The sequence below is a fragment of the Paroedura picta genome, chromosome 1 (assembly GCF_049243985.1).
Source record: "Paroedura picta isolate Pp20150507F chromosome 1, Ppicta_v3.0, whole genome shotgun sequence".
Classification (NCBI taxonomy): domain Eukaryota; kingdom Metazoa; phylum Chordata; class Lepidosauria; order Squamata; family Gekkonidae; genus Paroedura; species Paroedura picta.
In genome coordinates this window covers 157554530-157577093 of record NC_135369.1, presented here as the reverse complement: position 1 = coordinate 157577093, position 22564 = coordinate 157554530, and the positions used below count along the sequence as shown (strand labels likewise).

The 22564-nt window shown below is 43.9% G+C and overlaps 1 protein-coding gene and 1 long non-coding RNA gene across 3 annotated transcripts in view; one reads left to right on the top strand and one right to left on the bottom strand.

Annotated features, from left to right (window-relative positions):
• The window catches only part of TPO (thyroid peroxidase), a 105763-nt gene that overhangs the window by 8786 nt on the left and 74413 nt on the right, over positions 1-22564 (bottom strand). The window contains exon 13 of the mRNA XM_077309852.1: positions 14583-14682. Within this exon, the coding sequence (XP_077165967.1) occupies positions 14583-14682 (100 nt within the window). The remainder of the gene's footprint in view (positions 1-14582; positions 14683-22564) is intronic.
• LOC143823487 (uncharacterized) overlaps positions 1-22564 on the top strand; it is a 156227-nt gene that overhangs the window by 76743 nt on the left and 56920 nt on the right. The gene's annotated exons all lie outside the window — the stretch shown is intronic.

Here is a 22564-nt window from a genome sequence, read left to right as displayed (position 1 = left end):
TAACCATGGAAGAAGTGTCATGGTATTCCTTGAATCTCTTTGCATGTGATGCTATTTGCCTGAGCAGTGGCTTGTGTATAACACTGCTTATAAGGGAAACCCATGTTACTATGTGTGGTTGAGAGGTTGTAGATTAGACATGTATTTATGTAGATGGGCCTGCTTCCTAATCTGAATATGTTACAAATGGATTCCTTTTTCTTAAGTTTGAGAAAGGGGAAGAGAGTCCAGGTAGGCTAAGAACAGGGATTCCTGATTGGCAGAGGTGTGCTAAGGGGGTTTCTGGGCCCCGGGATCATCTCTAAGTATGGAAATGAAGAGAAGGGAGCATTCTAGTAGCAGCCATCTTGGTTATTTGACCAAAATGTAGACGGCAGGCAATGGTTGCCAACTATCCATTCTTGAATCATGTGACTGGAAAACTCTTGTCACATGAGAGGAGTTCTTATTATTTTCTCTTAGCTAATTATTTGAATGTAACCAGAGCATCTTATTAGAAAAATTTCTGAATGCAATAAGAGTCTCTAGATTGAATCCAGCAGAGTCAAATCCTTCTGTTTGCAGAGTATGAATTTCTTGCCTACCCCACTTACTGCATCCCCAATTGCTGCACAATATGGACTCCATTTCAGAGGACATTTTAGGCTGTGGAAGGAGAGGGGAGGTGAGAAAATTGCACTGCATGGCTGGAAATCTTTCCATCCATGCAAATGCTCCAGTGAGTAAATTGAAGAATCTCTATCAAGATACTTCTTTTGGTGGTTAACTGCTGGGAAATTCTAACAGAAAACCTTGATAAATTAGCTGACCCATATTTCTCTGGCTTATCATTTTGTCTCCAACAAGTTCTGATAGAATCAGTCTCAGCATACCTTGAACCTGCCCCCTATCTGCCAGTACTTGCATTTTTTGTTGGAAATGACCTAAAACTTCACTTTCTGGGTCCAATTTGAATTGGCTATAGTGCCAAGACAGAAAGGACAACATACCAACTGATTACATTACTAATGCTAATGCAACATGTAAAACATGCTGGCAACTTGAGGACAAGAGACAGAAAGCACTCAACAGATTTACTCAAGTACTGGCAGGAGAGAAATCATAACTTCCACTTGTGTCATATTTGACTATATGGAATACTATGTTGACTGTTGACTTTTGCTGAAAGTCAAGCTCCTTTCACAATTCCCAGAAGAAGGAATTGCAAGGTCAAGGTCTCAGTTGCCATATAACCTACTAAAATGCTACTGAGCTAGCTACGTTGTAATATTGTAGAATTGTTTTGGAGAGAAATTTCCATAGTTTAGCACTACAAAGTAAAAGTGCTTGTGAGAGTTTCACTTGAATTGTGGAAGTGGAAGTGTATAATGAGACAAGGCAAGAGCTTATTGTAGCTAGTTTTAAAATGGAATGTAATCTATTCTCATTAATACAATGTCAATTGTTAAGTTGTGTTGAAAAGCAAAATTTAGGCATTAGAATTTGCTTTGCAATACTAATCAAAGTAGCCCTTTCGTAGCTTTTGTGTGGCTTTTAAAAAATGAGGTTTTTAGATTCCTGTGGTTTGAATCTCAATAGCCTTGAAGGAACAAAAAATCTCAGAACTCTGACGAGAATGATATTTAGGTCTACTTAATAGTTTAGAGCAGCCATTTAAAAAAATCCAGAGCAGTGGAATAATGTTTTGGGAAATGGGATGGGGAATTCAGAGGGTAATTTCAAAGCTGTTATAATATTTCAATCATGAATTCATTGATTTTTAATTCAAACCTTCATCCCAAGTAATTTTATGTATTAAATTCCATAATTATGATGTCCTACATGTAAATATGCAGGCACTGCTGGTAAACAAATGAATCCTGAAATACATAGCTGTTGAAACAGCATTGTATAAAATATGTTTGCAGTTGTGAAGAGTGAATCCTGAAGAATTTCTTCCTGCACAGAGTTTTCTGATGGCACAAGAGAATTTTTGTCTTGACCAGAGGAACATCACTGACATTAAAGTATATCCAATCCAATGTGGTTAGATCCACCCCAAAAATGTTATGCTGAGGATTTGGTTTTTATAGCCTGCTTTTCACTACCTGAGTATCAAAGTGGCTTACAATTATCTTCCCTTCCTTTTCCTACAACAGACACCTTGTAAGGTAGGTGGGGCTGAGAGAGCTCTGACTGGGGGGGGGGGGGCTGAGAGAGCTCTGACTGCTCTGTAAGAACAGCACTATCAGACAGTGACTAGCCCCTGGTCACCCAGGACCTGCATAGGCAACAATAATGTATGATGGGGCTGTAGTAAGAAGAGGAATAATGTAAGACTGAGTGAAAAAGCTGGTGGGATCCAAACCCAATTTGTTTAACATGAATATTTCCTGTATTCTATCCCCCACTCCTGACCACCCCCTCCTCCTTCCACTTCCCTCTGAGGCTTGGAGGCTGCGGATCCCTGCTGCGTGAGAGCTGCCCCTGCCAGTGAATTCCCTAATGGCCACCTACAGCCCATCCAGGTCCAGGGGGGAGAAGGAGGAGGCCGTTCACAGAGTTCTCCCCCCACCCAGTCTAGCGCCTGTCGTATTCCTGAATGCAACGTGCTTGGCTCCTAGTTAAAAGCATAAAAAAGAAGCAACTGCATAAAAACAGAAAAGACTAATAATTGACAGACTTAGATAAAACAAATCCATTTGACCCATCTTCTTAAATATTCTCAAATGCTTCTTGAACAATCCAGTCTTTCAACACTTCATAAAACAGTTGGCTTTGCATCCCCCTGAACACATCTGACACTGAAGAATCCCAACTGTGCAGATTCACAAGTGGAAATGATTAAAGAAGAAGAGTTGGTTTTTATAGCCTGCTTTTCACTACCTGAGTGACTATCAAAGTGGCTTACAATTATCTTCCCTTCCTCTTCCTACAACAGACACCCTGTGAGGTAGGTGGGGCTGAGAGAGCTCTGACAGGACTGCTCTGTAAGAACAGGACTATCAGGACTGTGACTAGCCCCTGGTCACCCAGCTGGCTGCATGTGGAGGAGTGGGAAATCACAGCCACCTCACCATATCAGAAGCCCCCACTTTTAACCACTCTTAACCATTACAACCAAAAAGGCCTATTAAACTGAACAGTCCTATTCCCCAGGTTCATATAAGGAAAGATTTAGGTATGGGGATTCTAGGTATAGTTGAAAGGAAGAGATGGTTAAAACTATAAATGTTGTATAACCTTCTGATCATAGCATGTTCTTAACTTTTAGGCAGGGTATCACTCTGATTTTACAAGTAAGAAATTGTTCGTGCCCATCAAAACTACGTTCATTTTGGGTCATCTTGATTTCATTTGTGGAGTGTTATCTGAACAGCCATCACCAAAACAGAGGCTGCTCTCAACAATCAGCTTCCAAATTAGCAGTGCAGCAAAATACTATAATTATCAGTGCTAACCAAACTCAAGGGATCCTTACATTAGGAATTCTTTAACCCACAATGTCTTGAGAGGCTTGTGTTTGTTTGGTCAAACCACAGCCGTGTCTGCTACAATTACTTTTCTCATTTGCCTGATTGTTCATTAAGTCTATAAAAATAAATGATAAGGTGCAATTAGAGATCTTGCACAGACAATATTTCCTGTGCTCAGAATATAATTTCCAGTGACTCAGTATCAAAGTTAGCATCACAACTCCTAATTCTTCTCTGGCTCAGAATGTACATCATGGCCAGAGCAGAACTTTTTTCATGTACTCATAGCAGTTCTGCAGGTGGCTGACTGACTTGATTCTAGATTCAAGTTCCCCAAATCCTGGAAGCCTAATCTTGATTATCTCCCAATAATACTCATTGATCTTGAATCTTAAGAGTTATCTGCACAAACATTGATGAAACAGATTACAAAACTCAACTTTAATGTTACCAATCCGTAACTGAAGTTAACTGAACAAAAGCTATCACAAAGTCCTTGCCAAGAACAGGCTGTACTGTGGTTTCACCCCAGATTTGCAAATCCTCCGTTTATGGAATACCACAAGCCAAAGATCAGCAAGTAATAGGAATAATACATATATAATATATATCTTGAAGGAAGAGAGCCCTACAGTACAGAAAGGTTAATGTAGGCTGCCGATTTTTTTTGTGTGTGATCATTTGGAGTGTCACTGAATCTTATCCATCCACCCCTAAAATAAGGCCTGGAGATCTTCTGCTGTTACTACTGATTTCCAGACATCAGAGATCAGTTCCCCTGGAGAAAATGGCTGCGTTGGAAGGAGAGCTGTAGGGCACTGTACTCTGCTGAGTACACTGTACTCTCCCCTCCTCAAATGCCAGGCTTCTCCCCTTCCACATTTCTAGGTACCTCCTAACACAGAGTTCGCAACCCTAACGTCATTTGAGGCCTGCTTAGCCCATTAGGTAAAGGTAAAGGTATCCCCTGTGCAAGCACCGAGTCATGTCTGACCCTTGGGGTGACGCCCTCCAGCGTTTTCTTGGCAGACTCAATACAGGGTGGTTTGCCAGTGCTTTCCCCAGTCATTACCGTTTACCCCCAGCAAGCTGGGTACTCATTTTACTGACCTCGGAAGGATGGAAGGCTGAGTCAACCTTGAGCCGGCTGCTGGGATTGAACTCCCAGCCTCATGGGCAAAGCTTTCAGACAGCTGCCTTACCACTCTGCGCCACAAGAGGCTCATATGGGTCCTTTAGATCTAGAGATCAAAGCCAAAATGGACCGACAGTTTTCTTCCTAATTTATACCATTGAATCAGGCCTGTTAATGCCTTCCTTTAGTGCGAGGGGAGTCACAGCTGCAACTGACAGGTATGGAAAGCAAGAGGCGATGTTTTCCTTTGAGCTACTTCTCATCAGCTTGACTGGGCTGAGAATGAGAAGCAATAATTGGTAGCTATGTCTATATTTTCTTCTTCTTTGGCTTAAATGGCTGTAATAAAAAGGTAGTCTCTTCAATCAATATATAAACAGGCAGTGCTTGCTGATCCCTTCCTCCGCTCTGCCAATATGGTCGCAGAAAAACTGTGATCTTTAAGTATGAACATTAGTTTAGGTAATATTTTTGCAAATCCAAAGGAGACCAACTGGGTGACCACTAGGATCCTAGTGCAGAATGTGCAATTCTTCCACGCTTCAAGGTGACTAAAGCACCCTTTCAACCTTTAGGTGGAGGGTGAGATTCAATATATTAAGAGTCTGAATGATCACAAATTTTTTGCAGCTTACATTAACCTTTCTGCAGTGTAGGGCTCTCTTCCTCCAAGATATATGTTAAATATAATTATTATGCCTATTACTTGCTGATCTTTGGCTTACAGTATGGTATACTGGGGATCTGCAAGTCTGGGGTGAAACCACAGTACGGCCTGTTCCTGGCAAGGAATCTGTGACAGCTTTTCTTCATTTAACTTCAGTTATGTTTTGTAGTCTGTTCCATCAATGTTTGTGCAGAGAACTCTTAACACTCAGGATTAATTAGTGTTGTTGGGCGATAATCAAGATTAGGCTTTCCGGGTGGGTTATGGATTTTCATCGAAGCCAGCATGCTGACCCTTTTAAATCATAATTTTTAAAAATGGTGCAGGGTTTTTTTTTTTTGCAAGGATTATGCCCTGAAAGACAGATTTACCATAGCAAATAGTATGCGTAGGGAGGAATTCCTCCATTGTGCTAGAAGCTCATTGGCAGGCCATGGTCAGCTGCAATGTCACATGACCACCACTATGAAACATGCTACTGTCAGGGCCTTATGGGAATTGTAGTTCATGGACACAGAGACCTCAACAAGAAATTTCTGTAGGGGTTCACAGTCTTTTAAAAACACTACAACCTCTCCCCCTCAGAAGTATGCTGTTCCTTGTAGAAACTGGATTGTAATGCTTGCAAATGTCTGAGGGAATTAATTAATTAATTTTCTGCTGGTCTAATGTCATAGCAGAAGTGGGAGGGTATGTGCTGAACAAGGGGTGCCTCAAGCTCCCATTGGTGGATGAGGCTGTACTAGAGGCTGTCCGTTTCCCTCATTGGTGTATGGAGGAAGAAGGGACATCAAAAACACACTAGCATTTATGCATACAAAAACAGGTGTTTTCATGACCATTGTAAAAGAAGGGTAATTTTAAGGCTAGTTTTAAATACTGCATTGAAAAGACTCAGCGGCTGCTATGAGAGGGGAATGCTGTGCATAATCAAAAATATAACAGTGGCTTTTCTGTGGTGAAACCAGCCTCATATGCAGAAATGAAAACACCAATTTTTTTGGGGGGGGGCAGACTTTTTGCGAGGTTTCTTGCCATGCATAATACACCCAGGATTTGGGGGACTTGATGATGGCAACCCCAGTCATTCATCCCCCTATCGGATGCTATGTTTGGTGCTAGTATTGATCCCTGAGGAAAGTTGTTAATAATGTACCGATTGCTTTCTATAACTGCCTGTATTAAATACTTAAGTAGCAAATTTCACCTGCCGTCCATATCTCCAGGTCCCTGGCAGGCTACATTTTTGAAAACCCTTGTTCATATGCATTTTGGTATCTTTTCCATATGGTGCTCATCAAAGGCAGGAGAGCAAGGCTGGAAATTTTAAAAGAAAGGCTTGGAGCACTTCTCCTTGTGGAACTAGGGGCCCCAGTTACTGTGGGTCCCCAACACCTAAGCCATTTCCAAGGACTTTTGTGGTCTGAGCTGGCAAAGTGGGTGGTAGCAGAAAAAGGAAGAATTGAAGAGGAGCTTTCATTGCTTTGCTCTAACCCCTTTCAGCTGTTCCAGAAATCCACTATGAGTAGGGGCTATATACTTTGTGTATATGTGGCAAACTGTCACATTTGTTCATCCCCTGTGACGGGTCACACAACAATATACAGTCTCTCACAAGGAAGAGAAGAACTGGCTTTTGTACCCCACTTTCTACTACCTGGAGGTGTCTCAAAATGGCTTCCAATTGCCTATCCTTCCTCTCCCCACAACAGACACCCTGTGGAGTAGGTGGGGCTGAGCAATAGGACTGTGACTAGGTGAAGGCTACCTAGCTGGCTGCACGTAAAGGAGTGGGCAATCAAACCCAGTTATCCAGGTTGGAAGTGATGCCCATGTCATAGAACAGTTAAAAGTAAGCCAGTGCAAGCAAATACTGAGTACCAGTAAGGAAATGTCCCAGTTAGGGTTGCCAGGAATCCCCTGGCTACTGGTGGGGGATGGGGGTATAGGGTTGCTAGATCCAGGTTGGGAAACTCCTGGAGATTTGGGGATGGAGCCTGGGAAGGACAGGGAACTCTGTGGGGTACAGTACCCTAGAGTCTGCCCTCCAAAGCATCCATCTTCTCCAAGGGAACTGATCTTTGTAGTTTGGAGATGAACTATAATTCTGAATCCCGCCTGGAACCTGCAATTCCTAGTTCCAAGTGATACCGCTCATGTTCTGCTTTGAGCCATCCCAAGAAGGGTAATACTGTTAAGAAATTTAAATTACCGTAGACCTTTATTGAAAAGTAAAATAGTGTCATGATGTTGCTCCCTGCCAACCTACATCTCATCTCCATAGGTCTTTAGGCTATGTGCCTAGACCATACTATGGAAACCTCTGCCACAAATCAGCCCGAGCACTTCAGGCAGCCGTTTCCTAAACAATTCAATATTTTTCTGCTTTACTTTCTCTCAGATAACCTTAATGGCACCAATATTTCTTGTGCTTCTTGAACAGGCTCCACTGAGAGTGTTACCCCATCCCTACTGCATTTCCAAGCAATTCCAAATAGCTTGGGAAGCATGGTAACTGAGAGCCAGCTTGGTGTGGCGGTTAAGAGGGGTGACTTCTAATCTGAAGAACTGGGCTTGATTCCCCACGCTTTCTCCACATGCAGCCAGCAGAGGTGACCTTGGGCTAGTCACAGTACTCAGAGCTCTCTCAGCCCCACCTAACTCACAAGGTGTCTGTTGTGGGGAGAGGAAAGGAAAGCAATTGGAAGGAAAGCAATTGGAAACTGCTTTGAGGATCCTTTGGGTAGTGAAAAACAGGGTATAAAAACCAACTATTATTCTTCTGCTTCACTGTATGGCTGGAGCCATAGACCAGCTTCTCAGTACAACTTCACTACATTAATGAAATAATATCAAGAGAATTATAATGGGAGAAGCAGCTGTGATTTTCCTTAGGGAATCTAGTGGGAGGTGAAATGGAAAGATAGGAATAGTGTGACTGTTGCTGTTGTATAGTTTTCTAGGCTTTGTAGTCAGCCCGCAGTCAATGTGCTGTGAATGAGCTTTCATTATAGCTTTGCCTAACCTGATCCAGTCCTGATGGGAATCTGGGATTTGACACAAAAGGGCCATGTAGTTATTTAATGTAGATGCTTTGGGCAAGACGAACTCACATTTGGGGACTGCTTCAGAGACAAAATGCCTGGTAGGTTATGAGAGAAAGGGTAGTTTTGGAAGTTGAAGAAGGATGTAGACAAACTGGAGCGTGTCCAGAGGAGGGCAACAAAGATGGTGAGGGGTTTGGAGACCAAGACATATGAAAAAAGGTTGGGGGAGCTTGATCTGTTTAGCCTGGAGAGGAGACGAATGAGAGGGGATCTGATAACCATCTTCAAGTATTTAAAAGGCTGCCATATAGGGGATGGAGCAGAGTTGTTCTCTCTTGCCCTGGAGGGATGGACCAGAACCAATGGGATGAAATTAATTCAAAAGAAATTCTGTCTAAACTTCCAGAAGAAGTTCCTGACAGTCAGAACGGTTTCTCAGTGGAACAGGCTTCCTCGGAAGGTGAATTTTTAAACAGAGGCTGGATAGCCATCTGAAAGGAAGGCTGATTCCGGTAAGATTTAAGGGGGTGGCAGGTTACAGTGGATAAGCGAGAGGGTTGAGAGTGTCCTGCATAGTGCAGGAGGTTGGACTAGATGACCCAGGAGGTCCCTTCCAACTCTATGATTCTATGTTGGAACAAACAAAGAAGGGGACAGAGAGAACCACGAGTCACCCTGGGGAGGACGGGTTCCAGGGATTCTCCTTGCCCTCTGAGGACCACAGTAAAGGATCTTCTGCCTTTGTTGTACCTTCACTTATATGATGCTTTCTTGTTTTGCGAATAAGACAAGCATTTCAAATCCACTTGAGTCTCCAGTGTGCTCTTTTGCTCTCACATTCAAAGGAATTGCCACTCTACTGCTGCCCCCAGACTTCTCGTCTCTTTGGGGATGCGAGGAACATGTAAGCTCTGACATATAAGGCTGGGTTTCTACCCAAATGGCTGGTAGGCGGTCAGGGTGCAAAGAGAGCAGACTTAAACCTCTCTTGTCCTTTATAGTCTTCTTTTACAACATCAAAATGCCAGGTTCAGGCAACCATCCGATTCTATAGAACTAGGCATACCAAAGCCCTCTCAAGTCAACAGCCTGTATTCGAGCAGTTTTTTAAGAGGTGAAAGGGAGAGGGGAGAAGGAGGCCTGTTTGACCAGTGAAGAGGCTATTGCAGGCTGGGATCATTCATCAGGTCTAGAAGGAAACGACAGGGAGGAGGGTGATAGGGTGAGCTGGTAGGACTCAATCCTGGGGATTTAGGTGTACCCCTTTTCTATCAAACTGAACAGTGAGATGCTTAATTTGCGGCTTTGCTTTCTGCTACTGAAAATGCATTTTATTCAGTGGATCCAAATTCCCCCCCCCCTGCAAGGGAGAGGAGTAGCTTTTGTTGAGGCTGAACTGACTTGAGCTTGAGATGCAGTGAAACGTGGTTGCCAGAGGTTGTTCCAGTGCAGTCCAGTGCGTGCTCTCATTCTTTAAACTGCAGGTGTCACAATTAAAGGATTATTTTTGACAGTCACTGTGCAAACGTGGAGGGGGAGGGAGGCAGCTTGAAAGTGCTCTGTGCTTGCCCCACTGACCCCCATCAGCAAGACGGCTAACTGAAAGCCACACACTTGCCATTTCCTTGATAGCTGTGTCAGAAGTCAGGCTGTGTGGCCACTCCAGTTAACAGGGTCTCCAACCTTGATGGGTCATGCAGTCCAGACTTCATAATGGTGGCTAAGCAGCTTGGCCCCTGCTGTGAGAAGTCAGTGCTGTAGGTGATGCACCCCTTGCTGTGATCCCCTTGCCCACGTGCAGAGGGAGAAATGATTTTTTTTCTCCTAACAGCAACTTTTAAAGAAATGTATGATCAGCCTTTTAAGACCCTTTGATATAACATTAAAAACAACAGGGAGCAGCGATAATAGCATTTTTCTCCAGTCTGAGATATTGATGTGAACTGACAAACGTCCCGCTGAGCTAAAGAGAAGCATTTTCAGGCCTTTGAATGGCATACAGCAAGGTACAATAAGGGCTGGAATCTAAAATAACCAAGCCACATGCTCTCTGGCCACCCTTGAACTACTTTAGGCAACGTGCCTGTGGCTATGAACTCATCCAGAGGAAGTGGTCTAGGTTTAGAGCTGAATTTAAATCTGATTCGCAACTTCATTAAGACTATCTGGAAAGGACAGGACTGATGTCATTTTCAGCCAAGTGTTTCCGATGAACCGCTTTCTAGATTAGACAGAAATTTTTGCAGGCGATCCATTCTGTTTGTACAATAAAGGGCTAGCCCTTTTATTTTGAAGTGCAAACAACATTGTCAAAGACACCCGTGGTTTAAAGTCACTCCTGAAAACTAGAGAATTTATTGCTCTGTTCAACTTTGCTCTGGAAACGACAACATAGATGTGTTTTTCCCAGAGCACCTTTTCCAATCTACACAGATTGACAGGAGGTCGGCTTATGCCTGAATTGTAATATCTTCTCATATATAGTTGTTTGAGTTTCTGCCATTCCTAAATCTGTTTTTGAACTTGTGTAGAACAATGGTGAAGTCCATAGTTGGATACATCCACCCCAGTGGTTCTCAACCTTCCTAATGCCGTGACCTTTTAAGACAGATTCAGAGTACCTTTATTGGCATAAAATTGCAAAGCATAAAATGAAAATTTCAAACAGTTCCAGATGTAAAATCTATCGTAAAAGATTTTTATTTAAGATTACCAGTAAAAACTTTGCTACTTTTATAATAGTTGCTGAGTCCCTCACATTTAGTATAATTTTAATCCAATGTTTATCATTAACACAACTGAATTTCAACTTCTTCAGATAATTAGCTAACGGGCAACTATATACTTCAAACTTAGGACACACCAGAAGTATATGGTACAACGTGTCAGGGACACTACATCCATGTAAACAGTATCTTTCCTAAGGAGGGATCTTCAATAATCTACCTTGGGTGACATTTGAGGGAAAGATGTTTAAGCAAGCTACTAGAAATGCTCTTCTTAACTGATGTGTCTCCAAAATTTGTAGATACATGGGCACGGATTTGTATGTTAAGGGAACATCCCAAAAGTGAGGAGAACATACACTGTTGTTAGAGGAGCCCAGAATTTGGGTATCCTGATCTTCTAGTCTCTGTGATATTAGTTTTAGTATAGTCCTTTTGTCTTGCATGCTAAGGGTTGAGATGTCCAGACCCATAATTTGAAGTTTCTTTGACATTTTGCTTAGCCAGTTGAAAGAATAAGGGTCACTCAAAAGATTAATTAACAAACTACCCGTTTGAGCATGGAAATGAATTTTTAACCAGTATTTAAAGGACTGAAACCAAGCCCGGGCTTCTAGACTCTGTTGGCCAAGTTCTGCGACAAGTGTATGATTTACCACACAGTTTGGGACTCCTAGTAAATTTCTGAAAAAGAAAGATTGGATGTTCTCTAATTTATTATTAAATGCATCCATCCATATTGGGATTCCATAAAGAATCTGAGGAATTAATTTGACATTGTAGATTTTAATGGCTGCTGGAAGTTTTTGTTATCTTTTTGATGATAAAACTTGACTAAAAGGAACAACTGGCCTTTTGCAGATTTGACTGTTTTTTCTCTATGGTTGGCCCAACTGTTATTATAAGTAAAGTTTATGCCTAAATACTTGTAGTGATTGACCTATTCTATATGTTTACCAGTTATTATCCAGGGAAACTTATATCGGGTCTTCGCGAATACCATGATCTTCGTTTTTTCAAAGTTTATTTTTAGTTGATTGTCATTACAGTAATCTCTGAATGACTGGAGATAGCGTATAAGGCCAACTCGAGTTCTAGATAAGATAATGGTGTCATCCGCGTATAAAAGAAGTGGAGTGTGTCTTTTGCCAAGAATGGGAGGATGACCATTAACTTTGTCAAAATAGAAGAGTAAGTCACTTAAGAAAAGGTTAAATAACTGAGGGGCAAGGATGTAACCTTGTTTCACTCCTATGTTTATTTGGATTTTTGGTGTTAAATTTCCCTCAGCAGAATATTTAACTTGGCAGTGGTTGTAATTACGGAGTTGTTTTAATAGAAAGAGTAGATGCTGGTTTATGTCTAGATTGTTTAATTTTATCCAGAGTTTCTCTCTGGAAAATGAATCAAAGGCTGCTTTTAAATCAATAAAGGCAACAAATAATTTGCCCCTCTTAGGTTCGGTGTATTTCTGGCTTTAAAAAGCTAAAACAGTACAATGATCTAAGGTATTCCTAAACCCTATTTGCTCTGGCCCTATAATTGTTGGATGTCCAGTTTATAAGTTTAATGGTCAGATATTTTGCAAAGAGTTTACCTACAGCTGACAATAAACTGATGGGGTGGTAGTTACTAGGAAGGTCAATTTTTCATTTTTATATATTGGGGTCAAGTCACCAGATTTAAAAACACCTGACCCTGTTGTTAGGACTAAGTATTAATCAGATTGACTTGATCTCCTATGAAATTTTAAATATCTCTAAAACTTCACAAAGAGTAATTTAAACTTTAGGGGGACCAAACTACCGTCCCTACTGTTAAATCGGCGGAGCTACCTCCAATCCAAGGGAATAATTCCTTCAAGAGTATATTTAAACCTCTTTACTTTCCCATTGCTGACATCCTTTCAAAAGACAGATTACTACAATAAGAGAGCTAGGAACTTGAATGAACCCAATGGACCCCGACATCAAAGCTCCCATCAGGAAAAAACAGCTAATATTAGGGAAGAAATGCCTAACTTTGAACAGAATCTTCTAAAAAGTACCTTTTAAGATAGTTGCTGATGTTGTGGTGACCCCCAACCATAAAATTATGCAAGTGTTCTTTCACAGAAATTAAACCGAAACTGACCAATGGTGTGAAGATCCATTATTCATAATTGGTCATACATTCCTTTTTTCTGGGGTTTCTCAGTTCAGCTCTGCCTCTTGTCCCTCCATGCCTATCTCACTCTTTTCCGCTGCTCCTGACAGACAAATGCTGTATCTCAACCCCCCCCCCCACCAAGCTGCTCACCTTGCCATGACTCCTCTGAAAGAGTGATTCAACCCCCAAAGGGGTCCCGACCCCCAGGTTGAGAGCCACTGATCTACCCAAATTTTATTAGATTTTATTAGATTTATGTAATTTTATTAGATTTATGCCATTTGCTTAAGCATTCATTCCATTCTTGTTCCTACAAGCAGCACACATCCACCCTGCTCTTCCTTAAAATACAGGATAATGAGCAGTCCAAATACCGACTGGCATAAGATTACCCAATGATCTTTTAAGGAGAAATTTGGGACCATTGCCTCTGTAGTCTGTCCAACACTTTGATTCCTTGTTTCATGTTTTTTTTTTTGCCTGTTTCACAGAGGCTGTGTTCCTGTTGTTTGTCAACTTTGGATCAAGTAGATTCTATACCACTAAACTGAGGGAAAATGTGGTCATTTCTGGCATACACATTTGATGGTTTAAATGGGGGTTATCTGTAACTTGTTCCTGCCCTGCAGCTTTCTCTGAGAACACAGGTGCTAAAGTAGTATTTGTGAAACCAGGAGATCTGAAAGCAGTCCTGAGACAGAATTCGACCCCTGCAAGTGTATGCTGTCAAAGTGGATAGCATAACAGCAAGCATGCAAAATCTGCTTTGTGAAGCAGTTTATATTCAGTATGCATTTATCTCTACCTTCACTCTGGTAAGTCTTTTTTCTGTTGTTGAGGATTTCTGTTTCCCCTGAGAGAGTGAGTTTACTCCATCAAATAACAAGGTCTAAGACTGCAGCCAGTCTCTATAGGTGTTGTTTAATATACTTAACTGTACAAAGCACAGGCTGGTAGGGACTGGTGCCTGTTGTGTAGTGGCAAAAGATGTTTTTTTTTTACAGGTTGCCGGACCACAAATAAAAGTGCCATCAGAAATATAGTGATGGCACAGAAAGCAAAAGACTTAAGAAAGTTTTCCTTCCTGTAAAATAAGTAAATCTGTCAGAGGAGGTGGAGGAGGAAGGAAAGAAGAATTGGCTTTTATATCCTACTTTTTGTTTTGTACCATAAGGAGCCTCAAAGCAGCTTACAACTGCATTTCTTCTTCTTCCCACAACAGCCAGCTTGTTAAGTAGGGTGGGTTCTGAGAGAACTGTGATTGGCCTAAGTTCACCCAGCAGGCTTTTATATGGAGGAGTGGGAAGTCTGACCCAGTTCTCCAGATTAGAGCCTGCTGCTTGTGGCCATGACACCACACTGCCACCATGCTGTACGTAGGAACAAGGAACCATTGATACTTACCACCGACAAATCATGAGCCAGCTTGTGATTGCCAAACAACAGCACAAAACAATGCCCAAAATGATGGCAGCTACAGAGCTCTTGGGAAGCCTTCCTGAATCTGAAACGATGAAATATTAGGATTAAGTGGGGGGGGGGAGGTGGAATCACCTGAAATCCTTTTGCTCTACTATATTCTGGGTGAAGTTTTGTAAACCTGCACCATAAAATCCAGCTTAAAAATATTCCCTATGATCAAATGCACATTACAATTCAGCTGATGCAAGAAATATGGTAACTCTTTTGTGTGGAGATCGTTATGCCTAAAATTGCCTCTCTGCTTATAACTAGTATAGATCATATGCAGAAGGGATATTCAGCTCTGTACACCTAATTTCCCTCATTCTCGTGCATTTTTCTCCCAATTCCTACAGAAAAGGCTTCCTTTTCCACTCTCTAGAAGATCCTATATACTGGGTTGGATCCAACCAGCTTTTTTGCTGATAAGAAAGGAAAAAGGGATCCCATCTGATCAGCCTGCAGAAAGCCATGCTGCGAATCAAGGGACTTGCATGTACAAAAGCCATGTGGGGTGGGGGCTATAGAAGGAGTAGATTTAGATAAGATTCAGCAAGTGGCTGGATCCAACCCACTGTCTCTATCTCATTTTTGTTGGTTACTTATTATCTCTTGCTTTGTAATGTTATCAAGGACCAGTCTCTCTGACATATTCACTATTAGAATAAAAGCACAGTTGCCCAAATGGCCTGAAAGAGAAATTTAAAACTATGGTATTTATGATATTTACTAGTAATAAAGCCCATTTATAAAAACGGGCCAAAACCGGGAAGCAGCGAGAGGGAGTACGGAATCGGTAGGGAGGGGTGGGTGGAGGGCGCTATGTGGGGGCGGGGCGGGCTTGCGTGGGTCAGAGTGTGTCTCACTGGTGAAGCTGGCGTCACGGAGGTCGGTCTGACGGGTCGGGCTGGTATAGCTGAGCGGGAGTGGCACGGGCGGAAGGGGTTGGGGGTAGGCTGAGGGGGAGGCGGAGGGGAACGGCGGCTGGGCAGAAGTTGGCGCATGCATGTGTTGTCGTCGTGACGTAGGTGGGGTAGCATGGGGGAGGGAAGGCACGCATGCGCGGAACCCTGCGCATGCGTGGTTTAGTTTGTTAGCGTGGCGGCAGGCGTGCGGGTCGCACGGCCTAGCCGCAGCGCCAAGCGTTCCGGGAGAGAACAGGGCGATGGCGGAGAGGCGGCGACGGCGATGGGCGAGACGGGCTGACGGCGATGGGCGAGACGGTCAGTAGAGGCGCGCCGGAAGGTGGCTGGGTGGGTGGCGTGGTAAAGGGTCATGTTGGGGGGGGAATTGGTTGTTGGGGGAAGCGCGGCACAGTTGTGGGAGCGTGTTGGGGGGTGTTAGCGCGGTCGGGGGTGAAGGGGGGGTGAAGGGGGGGTGAAGGGGGGGTGGCGGCGGGTGGCGGCTTACCTGGGTCGCATGGCGGCGGTGTTCGGGTCGCGGAGTTGGGCGGTGGCACCGTGCTGTTGGCGGGAAGTTCCTGGAGCTGGGTTCCTGGAGCTGGGAATCGGCGATCTGGTGGGCGGCGGCGGCGGGCTGGTCAGCGGCGGGCTGGTCGGCGGCGGGCTGGTCTGCGGCGGCGAGGTTCAATCGTTGGCGGCGGGCTGACGCAGCGAGAGGCGCTTCGCGCCTCTCGCGGCGCCAGCCCGCCAGGCAGGGAACCCCCGGCAGCCGCGCTTCGCGCAACTGCCGGGGGCTCCCTCGGGCGGTGGCCTGACGCGGCGAGAGGCGCTTTGCGCCTCTCGCTGCGTAAGGCCGCCAGGCAGGGAACCCCCGGCAGCCGCGCTTCGCCCTGGGTCGCGTTTCCCCCGGCAGCCGCGCTTCGCCCTGGGTCGGTGGCCTGACGCGGCGAGAGGCGCTTCGCGCCTCTCGCCGCGTCAGGCCGGGAGGAACTGCGAGCCGTGCTTCGCGCAGCTCGCAATTCCTGGAGCTGGGAATTGGAGGTCCCTCCGATTGTCTGTCGTGAGGAAGGGTCCAATCCGGACCCTTCCTCATCACGGACACATCCCGCCTCGGCAGGCCTTACCGAATTATTTAGTCCGTGGCGCCCGTGGCGCCACGGGCGGTTTAAAGATACCACTTATCTTACGTGAAATTCAAGAGAGTGCACACAGATGCCTCAGAGATTTTGCATCCAGGTACTGAGTATTCCCAAATCTGTTCAGATTCAGCAAAGTTAACTATTCATGTGCCTCCTGAGTCTTACACAGGTTCACAGACCTTCCTGGCAAAGCATGTTCCCAATATGGAGTTCAGGTTGAGTTTCATTGATTATAGATCGCTCACTGGGTACTCAAAAGGCTGTATCCACACATCCTTGGATATTGCCTTCTCATTTTGCCTTCTCATTTTGTTATGATAGTCATTGGTTATTAGAGATTTATTTATGTGCACGGTCTATAAAGTGTAATATCAGTCAAGCCCCCCCCCCCCAAATGAAAGGATGTTGATAACAGATTTGTCAATAAAACAAATGCTGTTTCTATTCGCATAACAGTTGTGAATAACCACTGAGACCCCATGTATCAAATTGGGATTCCTCTTAATGTTCTAAGGGGAAAACAAGCTTGCTTGACATGGTTAGGCCCCTGCTGGTGAGTTAACACTTAAGTCAGTTTAGCACTGTATTATCTCTAGGAAATCAAGAAAACTAAAGCTATGTCCCTATGCTATATTGGAACAAGAGCTAGTAAAGTCAGTAGATTTTTAAAAGGGTCTGTCTGACTGATTCGGCATTGGTGGTGGCACTCCAGGGTGCCGTTGGTTCATTGCAAAGGGCAGCATGCCCCATTGCTTCCTGTGTCCCCATGGGGGACTGTTTACTGCAGCGTACACTGTCCACCCCAGATTTCTGTGTCCTCACAATGCAGCTGAGGTAGAAAGATTCCACTATGCAGGGAGATGGTGTTTCTTTGTTTTTTAAACAATTGCACAAAGGTGGGATTGTGTAACAACACAATCCCACCTTTGTGCAAATTTTAAAAATGCCCTATTCAGCCCTGTGCCACTGCAGTGGAGCCGAATGGGGAATTTCTTGTCTCTTACAGCAGGGTTAGTCAACCTGTGGTCCTCCAGATATTCATGGACTACAATTCCCATGAGCCCCTGCTAGAAAATGCTGGCAGGGGCTCATGGGAATTGTAGTCCATGGACATCTGGAGGACCACAGGTTGACTACCCATGTCTTACAGGACTCTGTAGGTGGGAGGGAACATGAAATAATCCACATTATTTTGCCACAGGGAGACCGGGGCCCTGATTTGGTCCAGCCCTCAGCTGGTACTGCCAGCATCATGGGGATACGGAGATTTACCTTGCCACTGGGCAAGTGATAAGTTGGGGCTTCTTCCTCATGCAGAATCTTTCGCAAACGCAGCTTGAAGGTGTCTTAAATATACTTGAAGGTCTTCCCATCTTCTTTTAATTGGTAATCAAATTTATAGGCAGCTATAATCCTACTCATTTGCTTAGTGTGACAATCATTTTATGTGTTTGGGTCTTATACCCAGAACAGCAGAGGGCTGACAGATGTCACAGTTACTTCCTGAGTCTTACATAGGTTCACAGACCCACCTGGTAAAGCATGAGACCTAAACTCAAAAAATGGCTGTTGTGCCTGTCAGAGTAATGTCTGAATTAATAAGTCTATACAATTAAAAAAAAATCTCATTGAAATGAATGAGTAGTTGTAGGACAAATTCTGCTTAAAATCATTCCCTTCATAATATGTGGCCATTTAGTTAATTGGCTTGGGGGAAAGGATCCCAAAAAAGAAAATTTGTTTTCAAAGGGTAGGATTAATGCCAAAGCAGAGAGTCTGAGGGACAGAATTAACTTGCCATTGCAGGTTGAATAATTTGCTTGGAGCATTTGACAACTCCAAATGAAGTGAGGAATAATTAAAACCATGCCACCAAGATGTTAATGGAAAAGTAACTATGATGCTTCAAATGAAAGGCAAAGGAACAGATAAATATGATTGCTAGTTAACACATGCATGCCAAGTCTTGTCCAAAAAAGCCACTCAGATGTTTTTTGTCAGCAGTCTTATCAGTCTTGCTGCTGTCTTCACAAAACTTTACAAGTCTGACTTCACCTTCAGCTTTTGTCTATCAGACCTCCCGTTTTGCTTCGACTAGGAAATAGAGTTTACACAGAGAAGTGTAAAATAAAGAATTCTTCCTGGACAAATGGGACCCAAATGAAATGAAATTCCTCAGTCAGAAAGTTCAGGCAATATTTCCAAGTGATCAAGAAGAGCTTCTTAAGAGTCAGTAATGTGAAAAGTCCTGGGTTCAAAACCTCCGTCAGCCCTTCATCTCTCTTTGTGACCTTAGCCAAATTACTGTGATTTTCAGCCAATGCCTCTGTACAGCTAAGTCGAAAGCCTTCATACAGCTTGAGAAGCCTTCCTCTGAACAATAAGAAGAGCTTTTCCCAGTGGACCAAGGCCTCAGCCCTGGCTGAATGAAGTTCCCCGGAAACAAGCCAGCCTCGGGATTTTTTGTGAGAATTTGTGAGGATCCCATGTGTTCTGCCCCGGGAGGAAGCATGCAATACAAATATGATGAATAATAATTTAGGATGTCTCTAATGGCAAATCCCAAGCATCTAGTAAACTGAGGTTATAAGAGTGCACAAAGCAGCTATTATCGCTTGATCTCTCAGACATTTTAAGAGCAATTTCAGTTAGAAGACTGAAGTTGGTGGAAGAGTTGCATGTTAATCATTTTTCAATTGCTCTCAAATGGTGCAACACCAACATTCCAATCATTTCTCAATTCCAAATGCTTTCTTAGGATAATAAGCAAGTCACAAGCAGCTCAAGAGACTAGCTGTAATTGTTTGATCCAAGCTGCCTTCGAATTTCTTCCATATACAATTTGACAATACTGTCGACGAACACCCAAGACTACACGTTCACTAGAAATGAAAAGCTTTGAACGCCCCTCTTTTTGGTATGAGCCTGTACAACTTGTGACCCATCAAGCCAAACACAGCCTACCCAACACTGTGGCAGCCCTCCTGGTCCCAGTAAATTCTGGGCCTTTTACTTCTTGCCTGAGGCTGCAGAAGGGAGACACGCAGTGAGTGAGAGGCCATGTGAGCTGTGTTCCGCTTGGAAACACAAATTACATTAGCATGTTCCACTGACCTCCCTTTGTTTGCTTATGGTGGTAATTTTCATAGGGAATTGGATATCCATTTCTTTTTCTTTTCAAGGATCAGAGTCGGCAGTTTCTAGTTTCATTTTTGTTGTACATGGGATCACAAAACCTTCCTTGCTAGGAAGGGCAGCAATATTTCCTGTTAGGGCCTTCAAATGAATGAGTAATCAGTGATCTCCTTACAGCCCACAGAAATGTTCAGAACCCTCTTGCTAAGCCACAGTGTACACATGTCTTGGTTTTTATTTTTCATGAAATGTTAAGTATCATAGATGTGTGAGTCAAATAGGAACAGCTGTCTGAAACTTCAGGCTCTTTCACCCACTAATAGTGAACTTCACATGCTCTACCCACTTATTTCCTAAGATAAGGCAGGTTCCTTAAGTTATTCTTACTCCCCGTCAAGTACACTACCAGCATTTCAATCCTAGTGTTTGATCTTGTGACTCCGTTCTGCTGCTGGATCCTTTGACTCGCTTCTGCCAAGTCTGCCTCTAATGCAGAAAGACTTTCTTTACTGGAAAGAAAAAAAAAGGTCTTTCTTCTTTGGAGAAGATCTTTCTCTGTCTAAAGTAGACATAGAAGAAGGGGGTTGTCAGATCCTACTCTAGAAGGATGTCATAGGATCCAGCTTATAGATGCTAAAGGGGAATTGCATTCTGGATCACTTCAACATGATAGGAATGGTAGTACTCTGGAGCAATTCACCAGGAGCCAGAAGACTCTTGGGGTGGACAGAGCTAGGTGGCTGGAATTTGGAACACACTCATGTTGACTTCTGTTTTCAAACTGGAAATGTTTCTGTTCTAAATAAAAGAGCCTATTCTTGAAGCAGAAATTGTTTCATCACAGATGAACAAGCTTTTTATTGTAGTGGTCTTAGATGTGGAATGAATCAGTGCTCTGAGATAGGATGGGGCAGTATAGCCATTGCCTTCACCTTGGCTATGACTCTGCTTGCATGGAATGAAATACACAGCACTTTCATAGGAAGCAGCAGCCATGGACACAGAGCTTTAATACGAGCCCTCTAGCAAGGATGGCAACTGTGTTATATTAATCACAGGTTCCTTTTATTTTTAGTACGTGGCTTAGAATTGCAGTGAAAACCTGTCAGGCCTTGTTTGGCCCTAAATGAGTGGTGTTTTGGAGTAAACAAGAATAAATATCTGTTGACTGATTGAAAAAAGTAAGGCTGAGGCATTTAATCAAACAAAAGAAGATTCATGGCATATAAAAGAATACAAATGAGTCCCATATCCAGAGTTAGGGGCGGGGGATTTTATTAGCAGTCTAGGCCTTTGCCTCATGCTTGCAACTCTATAGTAACAAAAGCCTTGACATTAGGATGTATGTGACAAAATAAGAAACTGAATAATTCTGTAGTTTCAGTTGTGATTCCTGCTTCCACTGTTCACAAAAGCTTCCAATGTTTGTGCCATGCCTTCACTGCAGAATTAGGAGGCCATCCAATAAGATGTGCCAGAAGAAGAGTTAGCTTTTATATCCTGCTTTTCTCTACTTTGAGGAGTCTCAAAGTGCCTTGCAATCACCTTCCCTTCCTCTCCCCACAACAGTACCTTGTGAGGTAGGTTCAAGGTTTTGTTTTTGACCTTTAAGGCAATACGCAGTCTGGGCCCTGAATATTTGAGGGACCGCCTGTCACCTATGCCCTCCACAGGGCTCTGTGGGTGCAAATCCTTTGGTCATTCCTGGCCCCAGGGAAGCACGCCGGGACTTAACCAGGGCCTTCTTAGTCCTGGCCCTGACCTGGTGGAATGAGCTCCTGGAGGAGCTACGGTTTCCCGAATAGGTATGAGTTAATTTAAAAAATATTTTAAAAATTTGTTAAGCATTTATCTGGTGATATGACCATCTCTGGCCACGCAGGAGCCTGACAACTATCGCCCCGTTTCGCACTTAGCGTTTCTGGGGAAGTTGGTTGAAAGGGCTGCTGCGGACCAAATATCAGCATTCCTGGAGGAAACTTCAGCCCTTGACCCATTTCAGTTGGGCTTCGAGCCTGGACATGGGGTAGAGACAATGCTAGTCGCCCTGATGGACGACCTCTGATGCCAGCTAGACCGGGGCGGGTCAGCATTGCTCATACGATTAGACCTATCAGCAGTGTTAGACACAGTAGATCATGAGCTCCTAGCTCACTGCCTAGCTGACACTGGAATACAGGGAATGGCCCTCAAATGGCTGAATTCCTTCCTCCAGGGCCGTGGACAGAGGGTAGTGATAGGAGAGAGAGTATCTAACCAACACCATCTCAAATGTGGAATCCCACAAGGAGCAGTCCTCTCTCCTATCTTATTTAACATCTTTATGCACCCTCTGGCTCAGCTGGTGCGGAGGTTTGGGCTGGGTTGCCACCAATAAGTGGATGACACTCAGCTCTATCTCCTGATAGATGACCGCCCTGACTCTCCCCCAGAACCCTTAGCCAGATGTCTGGAAGCAGTGACAAAATTGATCAAGCAGAGTCGCCTGAAGCTCAACCCTGCAAAGACAGAGGTCCTGTGGTTGGGTAGGAAGGGATCATGGGAGGAAGCATGTCTGCCCACCATGGACGGTGTGCAGCTCTCACCAACGCACTCCGCCAGGAACCTGGGCGTGAACCTGGATGCTTCCCTTACAATGGAGGCCCAGGTCACAAAGGTAGTGCGGCTGGCATTCTATCACCTCTGCCAAGCCAAGCTACTAGCGCCCTACCTGGACCCAGAGCACCTAGCCACAGTGATCCATGCAATG